We start from the raw sequence: 20026 nt of genomic DNA on the forward strand, positions 1-20026 counted from the left end.
AATGATTAGAACTACTTCAATATCTATACCATATCATGTCCCTCCATCCACTGTGGAACATCCTTCAAGTGTTAGAGAACCAAGGATTGCTTTGTCCGAGAAGTTTGATGGTACAAGATCTAAATTTCAAGGATTTATCAATCAAGTACAACTTGTGATTGAACTTCAATCTCAAAGCTATCTAACTCCAAGATCACAAGTTAGATTCATTGGCACACTTCTTTCAAGTTCAGCACTATTACGGTTTTCATCTTTTCTTGAATGACGAGATTCAATATTGGATAATCAGGAGATATTTTTGGTAGAATTTTGGTCCATGTATGGAAAACATAATGCAACTCGTGTTCCAACCAACAAGATCCATATGTTACAATAAGGAAATCAATTTGTAACGCTATATGCTTCACAATTTCGACAAATTAGAACTGATATCAAATGAGATGATGCTGCATTCATTAGCTAGTTTTTCTATGGATTATAATATGAAGTAAAGAAATTGATGCTCAACTTACCTGATCCTTAAACATTGAGTCAATCAATTGACTTTGTTGTCAAATGCGACAATCAACTTTTTAAATTTCAATCTGAGAATCACACATATGGGCTTCAACATTACTACAATTTGATGGTAACACTAACATCTCCTCAAGACATACATTCAATAGTAGAGGATATGCAAATTGATGTGGTATGTTTTAAACATCTTATGGAGGAAGAAAAGACTCATTGCCATCAAGAAGGATTATGCTTGTATTATGGAGAATCTAAACACAATGTCCAACATTGTCCAAAGAATTGACAAAATCACAAAATGAAGGGCACATATGTCAAAGAAGACAATGTGTTGGAAAACAAATTTATCCAAGTACAATAAGGACTATATAACTGAAATCTTATACAACTTTTAATGAAGGTCTTATTTTCTCCTCAGAATCCTTTCCTTCTTTTATTATAGATGTGAATTTAAGACCTAATAATTATAAAGCCTCTACCTTGATAGATTTAGGAGCCTTAGTTTATTTCTTAGACGTAGAATTTGTTAAGAGTCATAAAATACCGTTAGTACTAAAAATCAAATCTGTTCATGAAAAGTCATAGATGGTCGTGTATTATCTTCTGGAGATATAACTCATCAAATACTTCCTATAAATGTAGCAATAAATAGTCATAGTAGTTGCATAATCTTTAATATAATTAGATCTCCCTCTAATCCAATCATTTTAGGTTTATCATGGTTAGAAAAATATAATCCTTACATAGATTAGATTTCTTGTGCCCTTGATTTCTCTAAAAATATAATTAAGAGTACAATTAATTAAGTAGAAAGTCATAAGTCTAGCACAATAAAACATGTGTTTGTAGGTGCAAGAGCTTTCTTACATCCTACAAAAGAAGAATCACCTTATTTCATTTATGCCACACTTTTTCTAATGATGCAAAGACTTTAAGTGGCATTCCTAGTGAATATCAAGAATTTTAAGATATATTTGAGAAGAAGAATGCAGATACTCTTTTAGAATATTGTCTCTATGATTGCTTAATTGACCTTAAAAAAGGAGCACAATTGCCATTTGGACCAATCTATAGTTCATTACAAAATGAATTGGTAGAATTCAAGGAATATATTAAAGAAAATCTGACCAAGAATTTCATATGCCATTCCAAATCACCAATAGGAGCTCTAATCTTATTTTTGAAGAAGAAAGATGGGTCATTGCGGATGTGTGTTGATTATTGAGGACTCAAGAAGATCACCATTAAGAATAGGTACCCTCTATCTTTGATATCCGGACTTTTTTATCAAATAAATTTAGCTATGATCTATACAAAAATAGATCTATGGAGATCATATAATTTAGTGTGTATTAAAGAAGGAGATGAATGGAAGAGTGTGTTTCAAAATAGGTATGGATATTTTGAATACAACGTCATACCTTTTGGACTTGCAAATGCACCAGCAGCTTTTCAACATCTAACAAGTAATGTTTTTTGAGATTTTTTAGATAATTTGATTTTTTCTTACCTCAAAGTTATCTTGATCTATAATAAGAATATTAATGAACATAAACTTCATGTTCGTTGAAAGTTACAAAAATTAAGAGATGCGGGACTCTATGCTAAGATAAAAAAGTGTGTATTCCACACTACTCAAGTCGACTTCTTAGGATACATCATTTCAAATGATGGACTTATGATGGATCCTAAAAAGGTTCAAACGATTATAGATTGGAAGATTCCAAAAACAATAAGAGATGTCCAATATTTTTTGGACTTTGTAAACTATTATCAAATCTTCATCAAAGACTTTTATCAAGTTGTAGCCCCACTTACATGTTTGACTTGTAAAGAAAAACTTGAGTGGAGCAAAGGAGTTGAAGTATCTTTTGAAACTTTGAAGTCAGATTTTACTTTTGCACCTATCTTGTATTGCCTCAACTTTTTTAGGGCATTTTTATGGAAACAGATCCATCAAACTTTGCTTTGGATGTCATATTATTACAAATGGAAATAGATGATAAACTTCACTCAGTAGCTTTTCATTCCAAAATTTTTTTCAGCAACCAAGATTAACTATGAAATCCACGACAAAGAACTTCTTGCAATCGTGGATTCATTTCAAGAATGGCATCCTCATCTAAGGGGTGCTTCTAATCTAGTCACCGTATATTCAGATGACAAGAATCTCAAGTACTTTATGTCAATACGTATTTTAAATTATCGCCAAGTCCATTGGAGCATGTCTTTATGAAGTTTTGATTTTAAAATCACATATCGACCCAAAAATAAGAAGGTTTGTCAAACGTCCTTTGTAAACATTCTTATCTTGCACCAAAAGAAGGAAATGCATCTTTTGATCAGTGAAGAATATTTTTCTTAAAGCTAGAGCATTTTCATCTTCGAGTAATGAAATCAACATTGGTTGTTGATTCGATCCTTGTGAAAAAAATCCAATCAACTATGTCTTTTGATCCTCTTATTCATAATATCAAGAATCCTTCTTCTAAGTCCGAAGATACTTTTAAGTTTGAATTCAAAAACAACCTACTTTATTTTGAAGGTCAATTATATGTTCCAAAAAGAGAAGCATGATTACATGTTCTTCAAACATGTCATGACTTTTCAACAATAAGACATTTTAGATACAACAAGATTTTGGAGCTTATATCTAAAAATTTTTAGTGGCTACAAATGTAGAAGGGTTTGAAAGACTTTGTTCAATCATGCAACATTTATTCAAGATCAAAAACTCCTTATCATCGATCTTACGGACTTCTTCAACTATTACCCATTTCAAAACAACCATGGTCTTTTGTTTCTATAGATTTTAACATGGATCTTCTAATCTCAGACTCTTATGACTCTATGTTCATGATAGTAGATCATTTTACAAAGATGGCACATTTTATACTATATATAAAATCTTTTACATGTGAAGAAACAACTAAATTCTTTCTTAAGAATATCTATTGCTATCATGGATTACCAAAGAATATCATATCAAATAGGAAAACTCAGTTTGGATTAAGATTTTAATAGATTCTTTTCAAGATTCTAAAAGAAGATATAAAATTATCTTCAACATTCTATTCTCAAACTGATGGACAAACGAAGCATGTTAAATAAGTTTTGGAGCAATATTTAAGATGTACCATCAACTATCAATAAGATGATTGGACATTTCTTTTGCCATTGGCAGAATTTGCTTATGATAACATAGTACATTCTTCTATAAAACAAACATCTTTCTTTGCCAATTATGATTATCATCTATGACTTGATACTTTTGACTTTTTAGAAGCAAATAATCTTATGGTGAAAGATTAAAAAATCATTTTTGAGAGCTACATACAATAATGAAGGTGCAGTTTAAAGAAGCTCAAGAATAAAAAAAGATAAATATAGATATCTATCAAAAGAAATAACTATCATTCCACATGGGTGACAAGGTATGGTTACTTTGTCGCAATATCAAGACTACTCGTCTTTGTAATAAGTTGGACTATCATAAGCTTGGACTATTTCTTATTTCTACACAAATCAATCCAATTTCATATTGTTTACACCTATTAGAGTCAATAAAAATTCATCTTGTATTCCACGTGTCTCTTCTTGAATCATACAAGATAATGGACATACAAAGAAGAAGACAAGTTTTCCCTCCTCTTATAGAAGTGGATAATAATGAAGAGTTCGAAGTGGAAGTAGTCCTAGATTCAAGGCGGCACCAAAATAAATTGGAATATCTTGTCCATTAATGCAAATATGGTATTAGTAAACACACATGGGAGCTAGTAAAGAATCTTGCAAATGCAGCAAAGGCAGTAGAGGCTTTTCATTGACGATATCCATTAAAACCAATATGAAAATCTTTCGTATAAAAGAAATAAGATCTAGACAAGAAAACATTCTACTTTCAATCTTTGTTAATAGCTTCTTTGTAGTTGTGACGTTAAGGAGATGGAGAACCAATAAACAATGGATTCAATCGAAGAGTCTTTTTTTGTTGACCTATCGAATGAGACATTATAATTGTCACAACCTTCAAGATGACATAATCAAGATGGAGATCATCAAAAATGACATATTTTTCTTTGAATAAATGGTGAGATACAAGACATTTGGTATCACAACCTTGGAAGAAACTACTGATGTTTGGTAATTTTATTAAAGGTAGAAACAAGTCCTGATAGTGTTCCAAATATTTTATTTGAAAGAAGTTATGAAGGCATCAACAACGATTAAATAATAGGGTAGTCTTCCTGCTTAAGTATGGGACACTATCGATTGTTGAGAGGTCTTATCAACCATTTTTGCAGAGAATAAAGATCTTAGTATGTGGCAAATATAATTTGTCGCATTATAGATTTCTTCAATATATGATGACCGCTCTTCATAGAACTTATTCCTAAAAGGGGGCGTAATGTCATGGACATACACATGTAAGCCAATAATTACCTGTATAAATATTTAGAAGTAGAAGTAGGTAAAAGTAAGTTAATTCTATAATATCTTGTATAGAAGCTTTTTAGAAGCTTCATAGAGGTTGCTCTGACTTTATCGGTGTCTATAATTGACTTTTTGGATTAGAAAAGTGGTCAACAAGTTGGCCATGTGCCACAAATATTGTTAGCTTCAAGAATAAGCTAACTATGTAGCTCACACGTAGAAAAACTTGCATTGTAAGTTAAAGCATGTGTCCTACAAAGTCAACATATATAGGAGGTCCCATAGAACATTGCCATGTAGCCTCTAGTTATATAGTATATATAGAGATAAGAGTGAAGCCATCTTCACTTTTATCAATTTTTTTCTTGCTTCTAGTGTAGTTTCAAGAGTCTTAAGTTTTTTTGTCCTTTGGCAATAACTCATTCTAGTTTTTTTTTAATATATGTACTTTTTTATTTCTATTTTGTTATTTTTTCTTTGACATAGATTTTATTAATTTATACATCATCTTCTAGTTCATGTCCTTAACAACATCTCACAAGTGATCACACTCCAAGAAATCTAATCCTTTCTCTTTGCATGATATTGCTATATGAAATTATTCTTTATCTCTCTTCTTTGATGACCACTTGAACATTGTAGAAAGTAATAAGTCAGTAGATTTGATAACATATGTAGCTGAAGAGTTGTTAAGAGCAGCCATCGTTGAGGAAGTCATGAAGAAGGCAATAATAAGATTGTCACTCTTATAATGTATAAATAACTTAAGCAACATACAAGACCAATATATCTTGGATTTATAAATTCTTAGATATAAGAGATGAAGAAAAAGAATTGAGATGGATAACAAGTTATAGAAGATACAAGCTAGGAATGGGAGACAAGGAAATAGAAGATGAGAATTAAGAATGGAGGATGGAAGATAGATATTGAGAACAAAGATAATGAGGGGTGAAAATTGAGACAGAGGAAGAAATTGAAAATGGAAAGTCAAAGAGGTGTAATAATGGTTTTGATACATATGTTGATTTAGTAAAATCTAAGATCATTTTAATATTTTTTTATTTATTATCTAAAATATTAAAATAAACATAAAATAAAATATTAAAGATTTAAAAAAAAACTATATAATAATACTATATTTTAACAAAAAATCATAAATATAAAAAGATCATTTAAATATAAGTATTAAATTTTATTTTTATATGTATATATATATATATATATAGGTACTATTAGGGACATAATCCTTAGAACCTTCTAGAGACAAGTTTCTAGAACCTTCTAAAAGCAAGTTTCTAGAACCTTCTAGAAGCTTCTTAGTTGATAGAAGATATTAGGAACATAGTCTTTAGAACCTTCTAGAGATAAGTTTCCAGAACCTTCTAGAAGCAAGTCTTTAGAACCTTCTAGAAGCTTCCAAGTTAATAGAAGTTGCTTGAGAAGCTTCCTAAATAGGAGTATATATTGGAATCGAGGTTGAAGAGTTCTTCAGTCTCGACAACACATCTCTTGGAGCTCTAGCCCACCTCTCTAATGTTGTTCTTGTATTCATCTGATTAAACTAGTTCTTGCCAGTTCTTCTTGAACTTCTTGTTAGATCTCGAGTGTGTATTTTAGTGTCCATGACATTTTGTTGAGACTTCACTCACCTCAGATATCAGAGTTAGTTTCTTCCTCGTTAGAATGCGGATAACCCCTCTACTTGGAAGTGTACTAGCATTTTAGAGGTTGCGGATTACCCTCTTCTAAATTGATACTTCTTTTGTTACAATATTGGAATTTTATTCTTCTTGGAGAGAGTACATTATCCCTTTTCTTGAAGCTCTTAAGGCATTTTAGAGGTTGCGGAGTACTCTCCTCTAAACCAATATTGTCTTCTTGTAGAGTCATTTTTGTCCTTCTCTTAGAATGGCCGGAGGCCAAGACATTAGTATGACGGAAAGTTCGGAGTCTAAGTTGGATGCTATCATGAATGCCCTTGCTACATTATCACAAAGAACTGCAGAGATTGAAGGAATCATGGCAAGGCTTCATAATAATGGAGCATCTGGGATGGCACAATCTAGATTGCACTAGCCTCAAACTTTTGCACTTGGAGAAGCAACTTTGCCTCAGGTTCGACAAGCACCACTGGTTCTACAACATAAGGAGCTTCGAGTTAGCCTTCCGAACAAGTTCGATGGTATGCGTTCCAAGTTTCGAAGATTCGTCAATCAAATCAGGTTGATAACAGTTTTACAGCCCAAACGCTATCCAACGGAGGAGTCACGCGTTGGGCTTGTTGGAACCTTGCTTATAGGGCAAGCTCTATCATGGTTTGCTCTTTTGTTTGAGAAACGATCGTCCATACTAAACAACTTTGAAACCTTTTAGGAGGCGTTTGCAGAAGCATTTGGTGAATACGACAAGGTTCGATGGGCTACAACAAAGATCCGGTCACTACGACAAGAGATGCGCTCTACATCAGTCTATGCATCGGACTTCAGGCAATTAGCATGCGATATTAATTGAGACAAAAAAGCGTTGATGAGTCAATTCTATTGGGGTTTAAGGGATGATGTGAAGGATTTGCTGTTAACTCTTCCTGATCCGTAAATGCTCAATGAAGCTATTAGCCAAGCTGTGAAGTGTAATAATCACTTATTCCAATGCCGCCAAGACCAACGTTCAAGATAACATACGTTTGTCATACCGCACTTATGTCAACAAGCAGCGTGAATACACATTCAGAGGTAGAAGACATGCAAATTGATGTGGTACGTATCAAATTCCTAACCCAAGAAGAAAAAAAGCAACGTACAGAGGAAGATCTATGCTTGTATTACGGTGAAGAAGGCCACAAAGTTGGAAACTGCTCCAAGAAGCAAAATCAACATATTGTCAGGACTAGAGGCGCATTTATTCAGGAAAACGAGGATGCCCAATCACAATAGGAACCGTGCAACTGGATAGTAAAATATCGCAACAACAACTAGGTTCCTTTCTTTCCGCTCAACCTGCCCTTTGCTTTACAATCCCTTTGCTTATTGGCCCTCAAAAATTGAGAACCTTAGCATTATTAGATTCAGGAGCATCTGCTTGTTTCTTAGATGAAGAATTTATGAAGTGTCATAAGATCCCTTTAGTACAAAAATCCAAACCTGTTTACATTGAGGTCATAGATGGGTGACCTTTATTGTCTGGTAGTGTCACCCATGAATCAAAACCTATAGAAGTGACGTTTAAAGGCAATAGTAGACATATTATTTTTAATATCATTAGAATCCCATCAAATCCTATTATTCTTGGTCTTTCCTGGTTGAAAAAGCATAATCCATCCATAGATTGGAGGTTGCGGAAGATGACCTTTCCGACAAAACCACCCAAGAGCAAGCCTAGTAGAAAACCTCGAATAGAGAAATCCTTATTCATTGGAGCAAGGGCATTTATAAGATCGTTCAAGGAAGGCACACCGTTTGTCATTTATGCGGCTCCAACTACTGGGGAGAAGATCTCGACAACAAGTATACCTGAGCAATATAAAGATTTTAAAGATGTATTTCAGAAGAAGAATGCCGACATGCTACCGGAACACTGACCATATGATTGCGCCATAGACTTGCAAGAAAGAGCACAACCGCCTTTTGGCCCAATCTACAATCTATCGCAGACGGAGTTGGCGGAGTTGCGGAAGTACATCGACGAGAATCTAGCCAAGAACTTCATCTGTCATTTAAAATCGTCAACTGGAGCACCCATCTTATTTGTGAAGAAGAAAGATGGCTCGTTGCGGATGTGCGTGGACTATCGAGGCCTCAACAAGGTAACAAAGAAGAATCGTTATCCATTACCCTTGATTTGTGGTCTCTTAGAACAACTTGGACGTAAAGGATCTTTACAAAAATTGATCTAAGGGGAGCTTACAACCTCGTACGAATCAAAGAAGGAGATGAGTGGAAGACAACATTCCGTACAAGGTATGGCCATTTTGAATATAATGTCATGTCCTTTGGTCTTACCAATGCTCCAGCGGTCTTTCAAATGATGAATGACATTTTCCAAAAACACCTTGACGATTTTGTTGTCATCTATTTGGATGATATTTTGATACTCTCTAAAAACGAGGAAGAGCATAAAAAGTACATTCGTTTGGTCTTGAAGAAACTTCGCAAGCGAGGACTACATGCCAAGTTAAAGAAGTGTATATTTCACTAAATGGAGATAGAGTTTTTGGGATTCGTTGTAACTATGGAAGGCTTGAAGATGGACCCCAAGAAGGTGGAAGCAATCGTCTCCTAGGAGGTTCCAAAGACGGTTAGAGACGTACAATGCTTTCTTAGTTTTGCCAACTTCTATCGGATCTTCATCAAGAATTACTCTCAAGTTGCTGCTTCTCTCACTCGATTGACATGCAAGGATAAGCTGGAATAGGGACGTCTAGCGAAGAAGGCGTTTCAAGACCTGAAGACCGCATTTACTATGGCTCCAATCTTAGTACATCCAGACTTTACAAAGGCCTTTTATTTAGAAACTGATGCTTCGGATTTTGCTTTGAGAGCTGTACTTTCACAAATGGCAGAAGACAAGAAGCTCCATCCAGTTGTATTCTATTTTCGAAAGTTCTCTGCTGCTGAAATCAATTATGAGATCCACAATAAGGAACTTCTTGTTATAGTGGATTCTTTCCAAGAATGGCGTTACTTTCTTGAAGGAACTGCATACCTAGTGACCATATACACAGATCACAAGAATTTGGAGTATTTCATGCCGGCTCATGTTTTAAATCGACGTCAAGCTCGGTGGAGTATGTTGCTATCTAGGTTCGATTTTGTTATCACTTATCGACCTGAAAAGTAGCAAGGACTATCTTATGCCTTGTCGAGGAGATCGTATCTTGTACCAAAGATTGGAGAAGTAGCGTTTGATCAACTATGTACGACATTGTTGAAGCTAGAGCAATTTTAGCTTTGCGCTACTATTGTACCAATTGATGTTGACTTCCTGAATCAGGTACGTGCCATGACCATTGAAGATTCAGTAGCCATTGATATTAAGCAACGTGCCAATGACGACAAGTTCAAAGTGGAGAGAGATCTTTTATACTTTGAAGAGCAGTTATATATCCCAAAAGGACCATAACGACTCTGAGTTCTTCAATCTCACCATGATTTTCCAACTGCGGGACATTTTGGATTCAACAAGACCTTGAAGCTTATTTCTTGAGATTTTTGGTGGCCCCAAATGTAGAAAGATGTGAAAGATTTTGTCCTCTCCTGCGACATCTGTTCAAGATCCAAGAATCCTCGACATCTCCCTTATGGACTCCTACAGCCATTGTCGATTCCACGTCGACCATGGTCTTCTATTTCCATGGACTTCATCAGGGACCTGCCATCATCAAATTCATTTGACAGCATCTTTTTCGTGGTAGATCGGCTTACAAAGATGGCGCACTTTGTCCCTTGCAAGAAGACATCATCCAGTGAAGTCACAACAAGGCTCTTTCTCGATAATGTATATCGATATCATAGACTACCAGATGATATCGTATCAGATCGAGGAACCAAGTTCGTATCAAAGTTTTGGAGATCTCTCTTTGAGATATTGAAGGTGGATATCAAGCTTTCTTCGGCTTTTCATCCTCAAACTGACGGCCAAATGGAACGGGTGAACCAAGTCTTGGAACAATACTTACGATGCAGCATCAACTATCAGCAAGACGATTGGACCACATGTCTGTCGCTAGCCGAGTTTGCATATAACAACACCCTCCATGCATCGACTCAGTACACACCATTCTTTTCCAACTATGGATATCATCCGAAGCTTGATTTATTATGTCCGTCACCAAATAACAATCCAACAGCTGAAGGATTTGCGAAGCAACTATCAAAGCTTCAAAATACGTTGAAGTTCTAAAAACACTTTGCTCACGAATCCTACAAGGCGTCTGCTGATAGATTTCGAAATCAAACACCTACTTTTGAAATTGGACATAAAGCATGGCTTCTTCGACAGAATATCAAGACCAAGCGACCATGTGATAAATTGGACTATCGAAGATTGAGACCATTTATCATCTAGAAGCAAATCAATCCAGTGGCGTACCGTCTAGAATTACCGGCTTCTATGAAGGTACATCCAGTCTTTCATATTTCTCTGTTGGAGCCTTATTGAGAGTTGTCTTTTCTTGAAGAGTGCAATGTCTGCCACCTAGTATTGAAATCGAGAACCACGAGGAATACAAGGTTGAAAAGATGCTGGATTCACGGCGAAGGTGGGACAAGTTGGAGTATCTTGTTCATTAGTGCGGCTATGACATTAATGAGCGAACGTGGGAGCCAGTTAAAAATCTTGCCAATGGGCCGCAAAAGGTATAGGAGTTTCATCAACAACATCTTCATAAATCTAAGTCGGTTCGACGATAGCTTCCTTTTGAAGCTTGTTCATCCAAGAATATAAAAAAGAGAGAGAGCACCACCAAAATTCGTAGTTGATGTAGTTATTTTCTCCAAGATAAAATAGAATTTTTTCAGTAGCCATAATTTGGTCTTTTGATATGGATAGCCAAGAGATAGATACTATGCCAGTCAGATTATCTCAACTGACTAGCTCACAAAGGTGACCCCGAGATGAAGAACTGCCTATACCACGACGACGACGAAGGATACCTTATAACCGATCACTGGTGATTGTATTTGAGTACGAGCCTGCTTACGATGGTCAACCAGAAGGCGTGTTTGCAGGACAATTTCACAATGAAGACACGGAAGTTCATGCTTGGTCAGAAGTTGAAGGAGTGGGCCACTACCATTGGTTTTAAGGACCGATGAACCACTTGCCTCGTGAACAACAGTTGGAGTTCATAGCAGACGTTATACGACAGATCTTCATTTTTTTGCGTTGGTATTGATTAACAACAACATTGCTTTTCAAAGACCTCGAAGCTAAAGGAAGGGATGATGTTAGGGACATAATCCTTAGAACCTTCTAGAGATAAGTTTCTAGAACCTTCTAGAAGCAAGTCTCTAGAACCTTCTAAAAGCTTCTTAGTTGATAGAAGATATTAGGGACATAGTCCTTAGAACCTTCTAGAGATAAGTTTCTAGAACCTTCTAGAAGTAAGTCTCTGGAACCTTCTAGAAGCTTCTTAGTTGGTAGAACTTGCTTGAGAAGCTTCTTAAATAAGAGTATATATTGGAATCAAGGCTAAAGAGTTCTTCAGTCTGGACAACACATCTCTTAGAGCTCTAGCTCACCTCTCTAGTGTTGTTCTTGTATTCATCTGATTAATCTAGTTCTTGCTAGTTGTTCTTGAACTTCTTGTTAGATCTCGAGTCTATATTTCTGTGTCCGTGATAGGTACATACATACATAAGTATATATAATTCAAATATAAAATAATTGTAATAAATAAAAAAAGTAAATATATATATATATTTAAATCTATTTATAAAAATATATAATTACATAATATAATATATATGACTATTTATATATTTTTAAAATATAAACTTATAATAAAATTAGTTTTTTTTTTTAAAACTTATATTATTTGAATACAAATAAAAAATATATTGTTATTTTTTCTATATATATATTCTAAAAATAAATATATTTTAAATTAAAATACTAAATATAATATATATATTATATAATAGTAATTTTTCAAAATTATAAAATCTATTGACAGTGTTTTATTTGTTATCTATATATTGTATACTTATTTTAGATATTACTTATTTTTACTACTTTTTAAGTTTTAAGTTTGAATCTAGTTAGAAAAAATAGATTATCAATTGCTAAACTACCTTTGTGCACTTAAAAAAATTTATTTTCTTCAATTTTATGAATACCACTAATAATTGGTGAAATATGATTAAAAATCAAACTTAAATCTAGAATAAGTTTTTTTTATTTTTTTTAAAAAATAATATAAAGTGACAATCATTATTAACTTTGTAATATAATAAAATCAATTAAATTAATTTAAAATAATTATTATAATATATTTTTTATAAATTTATTTTAATTATAAAATTACTAATATTATAATAAGCAATTAAGAGGCTCTATTTTTTCTTATAGAAATTATTACATGGATCTCATTCTATATATTTTTAGATGAATATTATTTAGACATAAGATTTTACTAAATCTATCCACCTATGATGAGGAATATAATAACTATGATGAATATGGTTGGTTTTCTTTGGTTGTGGACAAATGAATAGTAGGAAAATGAATCCAAATATCATTATTGTTTTCATGTTGGTTAAAATGAGTTGATTGATTTAATATGTTTACATTTAGAATTCATAGTCAATGAAATATTGTCATGTGTTATTATATATATATATATATATATATATATATATCTTGAATATTACTAATGCTACTATTGTTTTTGTTATTGCCTTCACAACCCCCCATCCATCACATGCCACTTGTATTCAATACATTTCAATCATTTGATTGAACATAAATAAAAATAAAAAAGTAAATATAAACAAAATGTCAAATGGTGGTAGGTTGTGGTGGTAGTATTTATGTATGTATGTATATATATATATATATATATATATATTCTTTACATTATATCAATTTGATCGTTACATATATGCAACATGGGGTATATTGTTGAATTTGACATTAGTATGGTTATTTGTAGAAATAAAGAAACGAATCAAGCATGCATGTTGTTTTTATAAATTTATTTGTTTATTTATTATTAATCACAATGTAACAAACATTCCGAATCAAAATGAGAAAGAGAGGAATAATCAGGCGGGGATTGAAATTCCATGGGGGGGGGGATTAGGGTTGAACGGAGGTCATAGTAACGTTGAACTGAAAAAAGGGCGGGCTAGCGAGGTCAAAGGCGGGGTGAGGGAGGGGAGGGAGGGGAGGGAGGGGTCAGATCCGATCGTCTCTCTCATTCTCCTTCCTTGGGGGCTTAGGTCGATGAATGGGATCGCACATCGCGCAGAGAAAGAGGAAGAGAGTGGGATCGTGCGAGAGCCAGAGACTGACTGTTTGTTTGTATGTACGTATGTATGTAAGTAAGTTGCAGAGGAGATGGGGTGGTGGGATGGCATTCTTCCACCATGTCCTCCTCTGACAAGTTTCTGACGCATTCCTAGTGCGCGCCCCTGTATTGTCGGAGATAGAAGGAGCGTGGCAGCTGGCTTACTGACACTCTCACCGGCTTTCTGCCACTCCCCTCTTCAATCCCTCGTCACACACCCACCCCCCCCCCCCCCCATCACCCCCTGCCATAGCCTTTGCGCTCGCTCACTTCTTGTCTCGGCCACCCCTGCCTTGCAGCGGGACCGCTGATCTACTTTTTGTGGGCGCTTATCGTTTTGCTCCTGTCTGCTAGCGCTCTTCCCAACGAGTCTCTGAGGGGACGAGGCCCGCGACACAGAGCCTGTCGTTGAAGCGTGTGATTGGTTTCAAGGTGGTGGCATCGAGGATGTGCTGGTTGTCACGCCTCAACTTCTAGCGTTTGTGAGCCGCACCGTAGATGTCTTGCCTCAGTGTGGGCCGTGTTTGCACTTGTTGTTAAGCAGGATAGGCTCAGGGTTGACCTAAGGTTTGAGTTCATCCTGGTTGTCGCTTATTGTGGTGGAAGGTTGATTTCTCAATCGCAGCCTGTTTTCACGGGGAGGACTGTGTACGTTGCACCTAGTGCCTGGGACGATGAAGGAGGATTGAAGGTTCTTTGAGATGTGCTCCTGTTTGAATGTGTTTTCGCGTTCCTTCTGGATCCTTTTAGGGCACAGGGCAGGTTTGGTTTGTGGTGCCTCATGGTGTTGCGGCAAGCGTTTTTCACCGCCGATATTTGGTTGATGCAGACGCGCATGTGGCACCTTCTCAGCTTTTGTCTCTCACTATCTGTGATCCAGTGAATAGTGGCATTGCTTCCTAGCGCTAAGAATGGCACATCTTTGAAGTCGTTGGATATCAGCACCTCAGATACGAATCTCGGTTTAACGGTAAAGTACGTACATTCAAGCTAATGTGGAACCCGAGCGGTGCTCTCGAGCGAATGTAGACTGTCTTCCTGGGTGGACTGTCGGTTTTCACGACATTGTTGCAGATGAGATTCAGATGCGATGCAGATATCAGCTGCAGAGGCTGAGATTTCTCGTTTGAGCACATCCAGGGCGCCAGACAAAGTATGCGAATGCGGAAGCACCATCTCTTAACATCTGTGCTTCAATTTGAAAGGTTTTCCTAGTTTGCAGGACTGGAATTGTTTTGCAGACCTCAATGGCCGGCATTCGCGGCCTAGTGAAAGAAAATACTTCTCGTCAACAGATGCTGTCCACCAGTCACCTCCAATCAAGATCGATCTCTTCATCTCGCATGCGAGAGACGTTCTCTGGCCACCAAGTCTGAGGTGGATCCCAGTGAGATTTTGAAGCACTCAACGGATTGCACCCTTTAGTGAATATTCAAGTGCTGCGAGCAGATTGTCATAATGCACGACGCACTCCCCTCTTGCTTTGGGGAGTATGGAGTACAAGTGGTGGATACTTCTGCAGGGAGCAATAAAGTGACGCAAAACCTCGTCACATGCCTATACCAAACGAAGCTAGCTGGTAAATGCCGGCCACTTTCGATTACTTGGTGCAAGAATTTAATAGGTCAAGGCCTCAGTGTAAATGTGGATGTGGACCAGCACATGTGTAAGGTCGACATGAAGCCTTGGATGTTCTGGAAGAAGCAGGGTCTGAAAAGTTTCGAAGTGGATGGTATCAAAGTAGAAGTGTTTTGGGATCTCTCCTCAGCCAAGTACATTTGTGGTCCAGTCCCCAGTGATAGTTTCTTCGTGGCGGTCGTATCGGACGGAGAAGTAGTGCTGTTGCTTGGCGACATGTACAGCGAAGCATATAAGAAGACCAAGGCTAGACCCGCCTCAATTGAGGCGATCCTGGTATCAAGAAGCGAGCACGTCTTTGGTAAAAAGTATCACTCCACTAAGGCGCAATTTGAGGAGGGCGGAAAGGCACATGACATTGTAATCGAGTGTCAGATCAGCCCCTCTAGTGAGCCTCGTATGTATATCAGAGTGGACCGTGAGATTGTTGTGCAAGTGAAGCGGTTGGCATGGAAGTTTCGAGGAAATCAAACCATCATCGTGGATGGCAACCCTGTGGAGGTTTTCTGGGACGTGCACAACTGGTTATTTAATCCACGAGTTGGCCACGCTGTGTTCATGTTCCAGACTTGCTTGTCATCAGACAAACCATGGCTAAAGGAGGTCGCAGCTTGTTCATCGGTACTTCAATGGCCGGGTACGTACAGCTTCAAAGATAAGGAGACATCGGGTCCAAGTGGGTTCTCATTGGTTTTGTATGCTTGGAAGAACGACTAGGGGGTTTATATATTTGATTATTTATTTGTGAGCGTATTCTTTGGCTTCTTGAGTGCGACCTAATAGAACTAGTCTGCTTGCATTGTGAGGACCTTTAAGACTTGAGGCATTTTTTCTATCATGAGGTTGGAGCCTAATTCCTAATATCCGCACGAACATGTGGAGGTTGCGTGCCAGAAATACAGAAGAGGATCCTTTTCCTCACGCTGAAAATGATAACTGCATTGTGCTGATGAACCTAGTTGGTAGGTCACTATTGTTCTGGCAAAGAACACTACTTCCTGTGCCCAATCATGTCGTGTTTTTAGAAGGTGTGTGGCTCTGCGCATGCGGCGCAAACAGATAGATCATGCCTGGAAAACAGGGATTAGTCAGAGCTCAATATGTTCACTACATGTTTCCCTCTGACGGTTTTCTCCACATGTATACTCCAGTTAGAGCTATTGAATATCAATAGGCGATTATATAACGAGTTACAATGCTCTGTTCAACAGATTCGCCTGCTTGTGGTATTGTTAACCCATCATATCTGCTTTTCTGAGCCCTTTTATGGTCTTCCCATTTTGTTCAAAATTTGAACTTTTCCTTCTAAAATGCAATATTTATGAATCTTTGTTGTGAACTTTGTATGACTTTCACTTGTTTCAGATCCTATGCCTGAATCAGTCCAAGAGGACTACATATATAGTATCTCTTAGGTTGTGATCTGATGAGTGGTACTTCATGTTTTGGTGAGCTTTGAGAATCCAAACAAAGTGGATATGGGTGCAGGAGCCTAAGCCTTACCAGCAGTATAGGCGGTGTTATACCTCATTAGATCGGACATTTGATGAGGTCAAACCTGTAAAAAATCTGTTCAGATTTGTCCAATCCTTTACTGTCTAAAAATACGATCATCCGTTGTAACGTATAACATATTTAAACAATCCATTATCGTTACACTTGTCAGTGGCATTTTATATAGTTGAATATGAAAATGAATTTGTTCTTTTTCCAAAAATTGAAAATGTTCAGTGCAGAGGAACACAAATCAAGCCCAATTTGATGTAAACCAAGTGGAAAGTCTTTTCGAAAAGACTTGCAGGTTTGGAATGGACGACTTCAAGATTTGAACTTAACATGCTATGTTTGTATATATCTATTAAAAATCCTTTGTTTGACTCAATGCACTAACAGCAAATATGTATGAAAAACTCACAGTGAAATTGGTTGTATGAATTGATGAACTGATAGTACGTAAAATAAAATTCGAAACTGGAAGCAATTAATTTGATAATTGTAGATGACTCCAATTAATTCTTATATTAACAAGTTATTGGTAAAATAATAGTGTATAATTGGATTCAAATGTTGTAAAATTAAGAAAATAATTTAGCTGAAAATTATGTCACAACACACACTTTTAGAATTTCGTGGTTAGGATCATTTACCATCAAATTCTAAACATTCTGTTTTGGTACAACGCAATCAGAAGTAATATAAAATTTAAATTTAATTTAATTAACCTATTACAGGCTAAATATTTAGCAAATGCGTTACAAAGACAACGATGTAGATTGTCCAACACACAGGCAATAATGTTGCTTATCCAACAAAAGTGCAATTATGTAACTAATCCACATCCATCAAGTGCAATTGCTTTTCAAGTCATGATTTAGTGATTATTCAGAACTTTAATTGTTTAAAAAAGATGTTAAGGCCATTTAGATATATGATTGTTATCAAGACATGTATGATTTTTACTTTTGCAAATTCATCAGTCATACCATACTATGTTTTTCCTTTTTAATGTACCACCTTTCTATTTGTATTAATAGTATATTTTTTCACAAGGTTTGAGTAATAATTCATCAAACATATTTCGTAATTTTATACTTTTTGCCTAGAGACATTAATTCTGTATTGTGTTTTGTTTCTTACACAGAGAAAATTTTCTATGTATTTGAATGTCAATGGATTCATTTTTGTCATTGATATTTTAAGTTCGTTTTATTTTAATTTCGTTATTTTATTATTTGTTTTTTTCTGTTATATTTATAATTTCACAAGTTTATTTTCTGATGTTTTGTAAAACTCAATTCTTTTATGCCAATGTTTTGTTTTAAGTTATTATCTACAAAAACGTGTAGATTTGTCACTCCTATTTGAATGCATATCCAATAAGCTTTTAAGTTTCAAATCTTTTTTAAATATTTCATTTAGGATTTAAATTATATTTTTGGGGTCTTGACAAATACAAGCTTGTACACTAAAGAATCTTTAGTGGAATTAGAATCAATCACCTTGGTATTTTACATATTTGAGTAATTTCCACTTTATATTTTTCTAAGTATTTGTAAACAATTTGCAGTTCTAGGGCAAAAATTGCAATTGTATGTGTTATTCAACATTGACTTTACTTACAAAACCATACTAAATTATTGTCTTGCATACAATGCACTTCTTGGCTATTTAGTAGTTGTAAAAATGGTACATTTAAATATTCCATTTTGTTATTTTTTTATTATTTTAAGAAGAACAAAAAAAAAAAATGTAGATATAAATTATGTTTTCATTATTAAATTGTAGATTATTTAGCTTAGTGTATTAATTTGTCTCTAGTATGGTCTTATAATCCTTCAAATATCTAAAATTATTAATATTAATATTAAGTCTGTAATGATAATACTAAATAATTAATTGTAGACAATATTTTTAAGTTTTTTCATTTTCTTTAGTTATAAAAAAGCTTGTTTAAATTGGAATATATATATATATATATATATATATATATATAGATATAATTAATTTCACGAAATTGAGCTGATATTCTAATTTTGCTCAACATAATTGTTTTTTGTCATATAGATTATAATAAATTATCAAAATACATATTTCAAAAATTAAATATATTTAATGTAGTTTTATATTATTATCTATATTAGTTTTTAAAGTTTTATTACTATAATATTAGTAGTTGTTACAATTTAACTTTGGATCATATATATATATATATATATATATATATAATACACAATACTTTTTTAACCTACATTAACTTATAGAGGACATTAATAGTAGTTGTTTTAAAGAAATCTTATATTTTTCGTTTTAGTTTAAATATTTTGTAAACATGGATTGAATATTTAATAGTTTAAAAGAAAATTGTTTTATCAATTGATTGTATTGCAAAATAATTAAAATAATTCAACCTTGATTTTTGACATTGGACAACAATTTACAAATAATGTTTTTAGAACTAATACTATTTTAATTTAAATCTATTAACATTACAGAATTTAATTTTCAATAAGAAAAATCAGATCATATACTTACATATGGATTGTAAGAATTTCAACAAAAATAGTTGATTGAATATATATAACAATTTGCTTTAAACTTGTTATATCAGAATTATTGAGAAAAAATACTATTATAAATATGTGTACAAACGTTTTATTATTTTGTCTTATTTAAATAAAGATGTACATAGAATATAAATTGTTAAATATTATGTAATATATTTACATTAACATTCATTGATCAATAACAGTTTTATTGTAAAAATAAATAAATAGTATTTTATCCAAAATCATAAACATGAATCCTATTATGAACCTAAAATAGTATCTGAATAAGTAAAATAAATAAGCAAAAACTACATCGTATGCTCTAAAACTTATAAAATTTGAATCATATAATTATTTTATTCATATACATACATACATACATACA

The 20026-nt window shown here is 34.5% G+C and overlaps 1 protein-coding gene across 2 annotated transcripts; it reads left to right on the forward strand.

Moving 5' to 3' along the window:
- Positions 1-14191: 14191 nt before the first annotated feature.
- LOC112294644 (uncharacterized) lies at positions 14192-16807 on the forward strand. 2 transcript variants are annotated; one of them, XM_024545334.3, is made up of 2 exons: positions 14192-14648; positions 14787-16807. In XM_024545334.3, the coding sequence occupies exon 2, from the start codon at positions 15416-15418 to the stop codon at positions 16310-16312; it is 897 nt and encodes a 298-aa protein (XP_024401102.1). In that variant the 5' UTR covers positions 14192-14648; positions 14787-15415; the 3' UTR covers positions 16313-16807. The 2 variants fall into 2 exon arrangements, with proteins under 2 accessions (XP_024401102.1, XP_024401103.1); XM_024545335.3 differs by having other exon boundaries at positions 14192-14389.
- The last annotated feature ends 3219 nt before the right edge of the window (positions 16808-20026 follow it).

This window comes from Physcomitrium patens, chromosome 17, assembly GCF_059467195.1.
Source record: "Physcomitrium patens ecotype Gransden chromosome 17, ASM5946719v1, whole genome shotgun sequence".
Taxonomy (NCBI): domain Eukaryota; kingdom Viridiplantae; phylum Streptophyta; class Bryopsida; order Funariales; family Funariaceae; genus Physcomitrium; species Physcomitrium patens.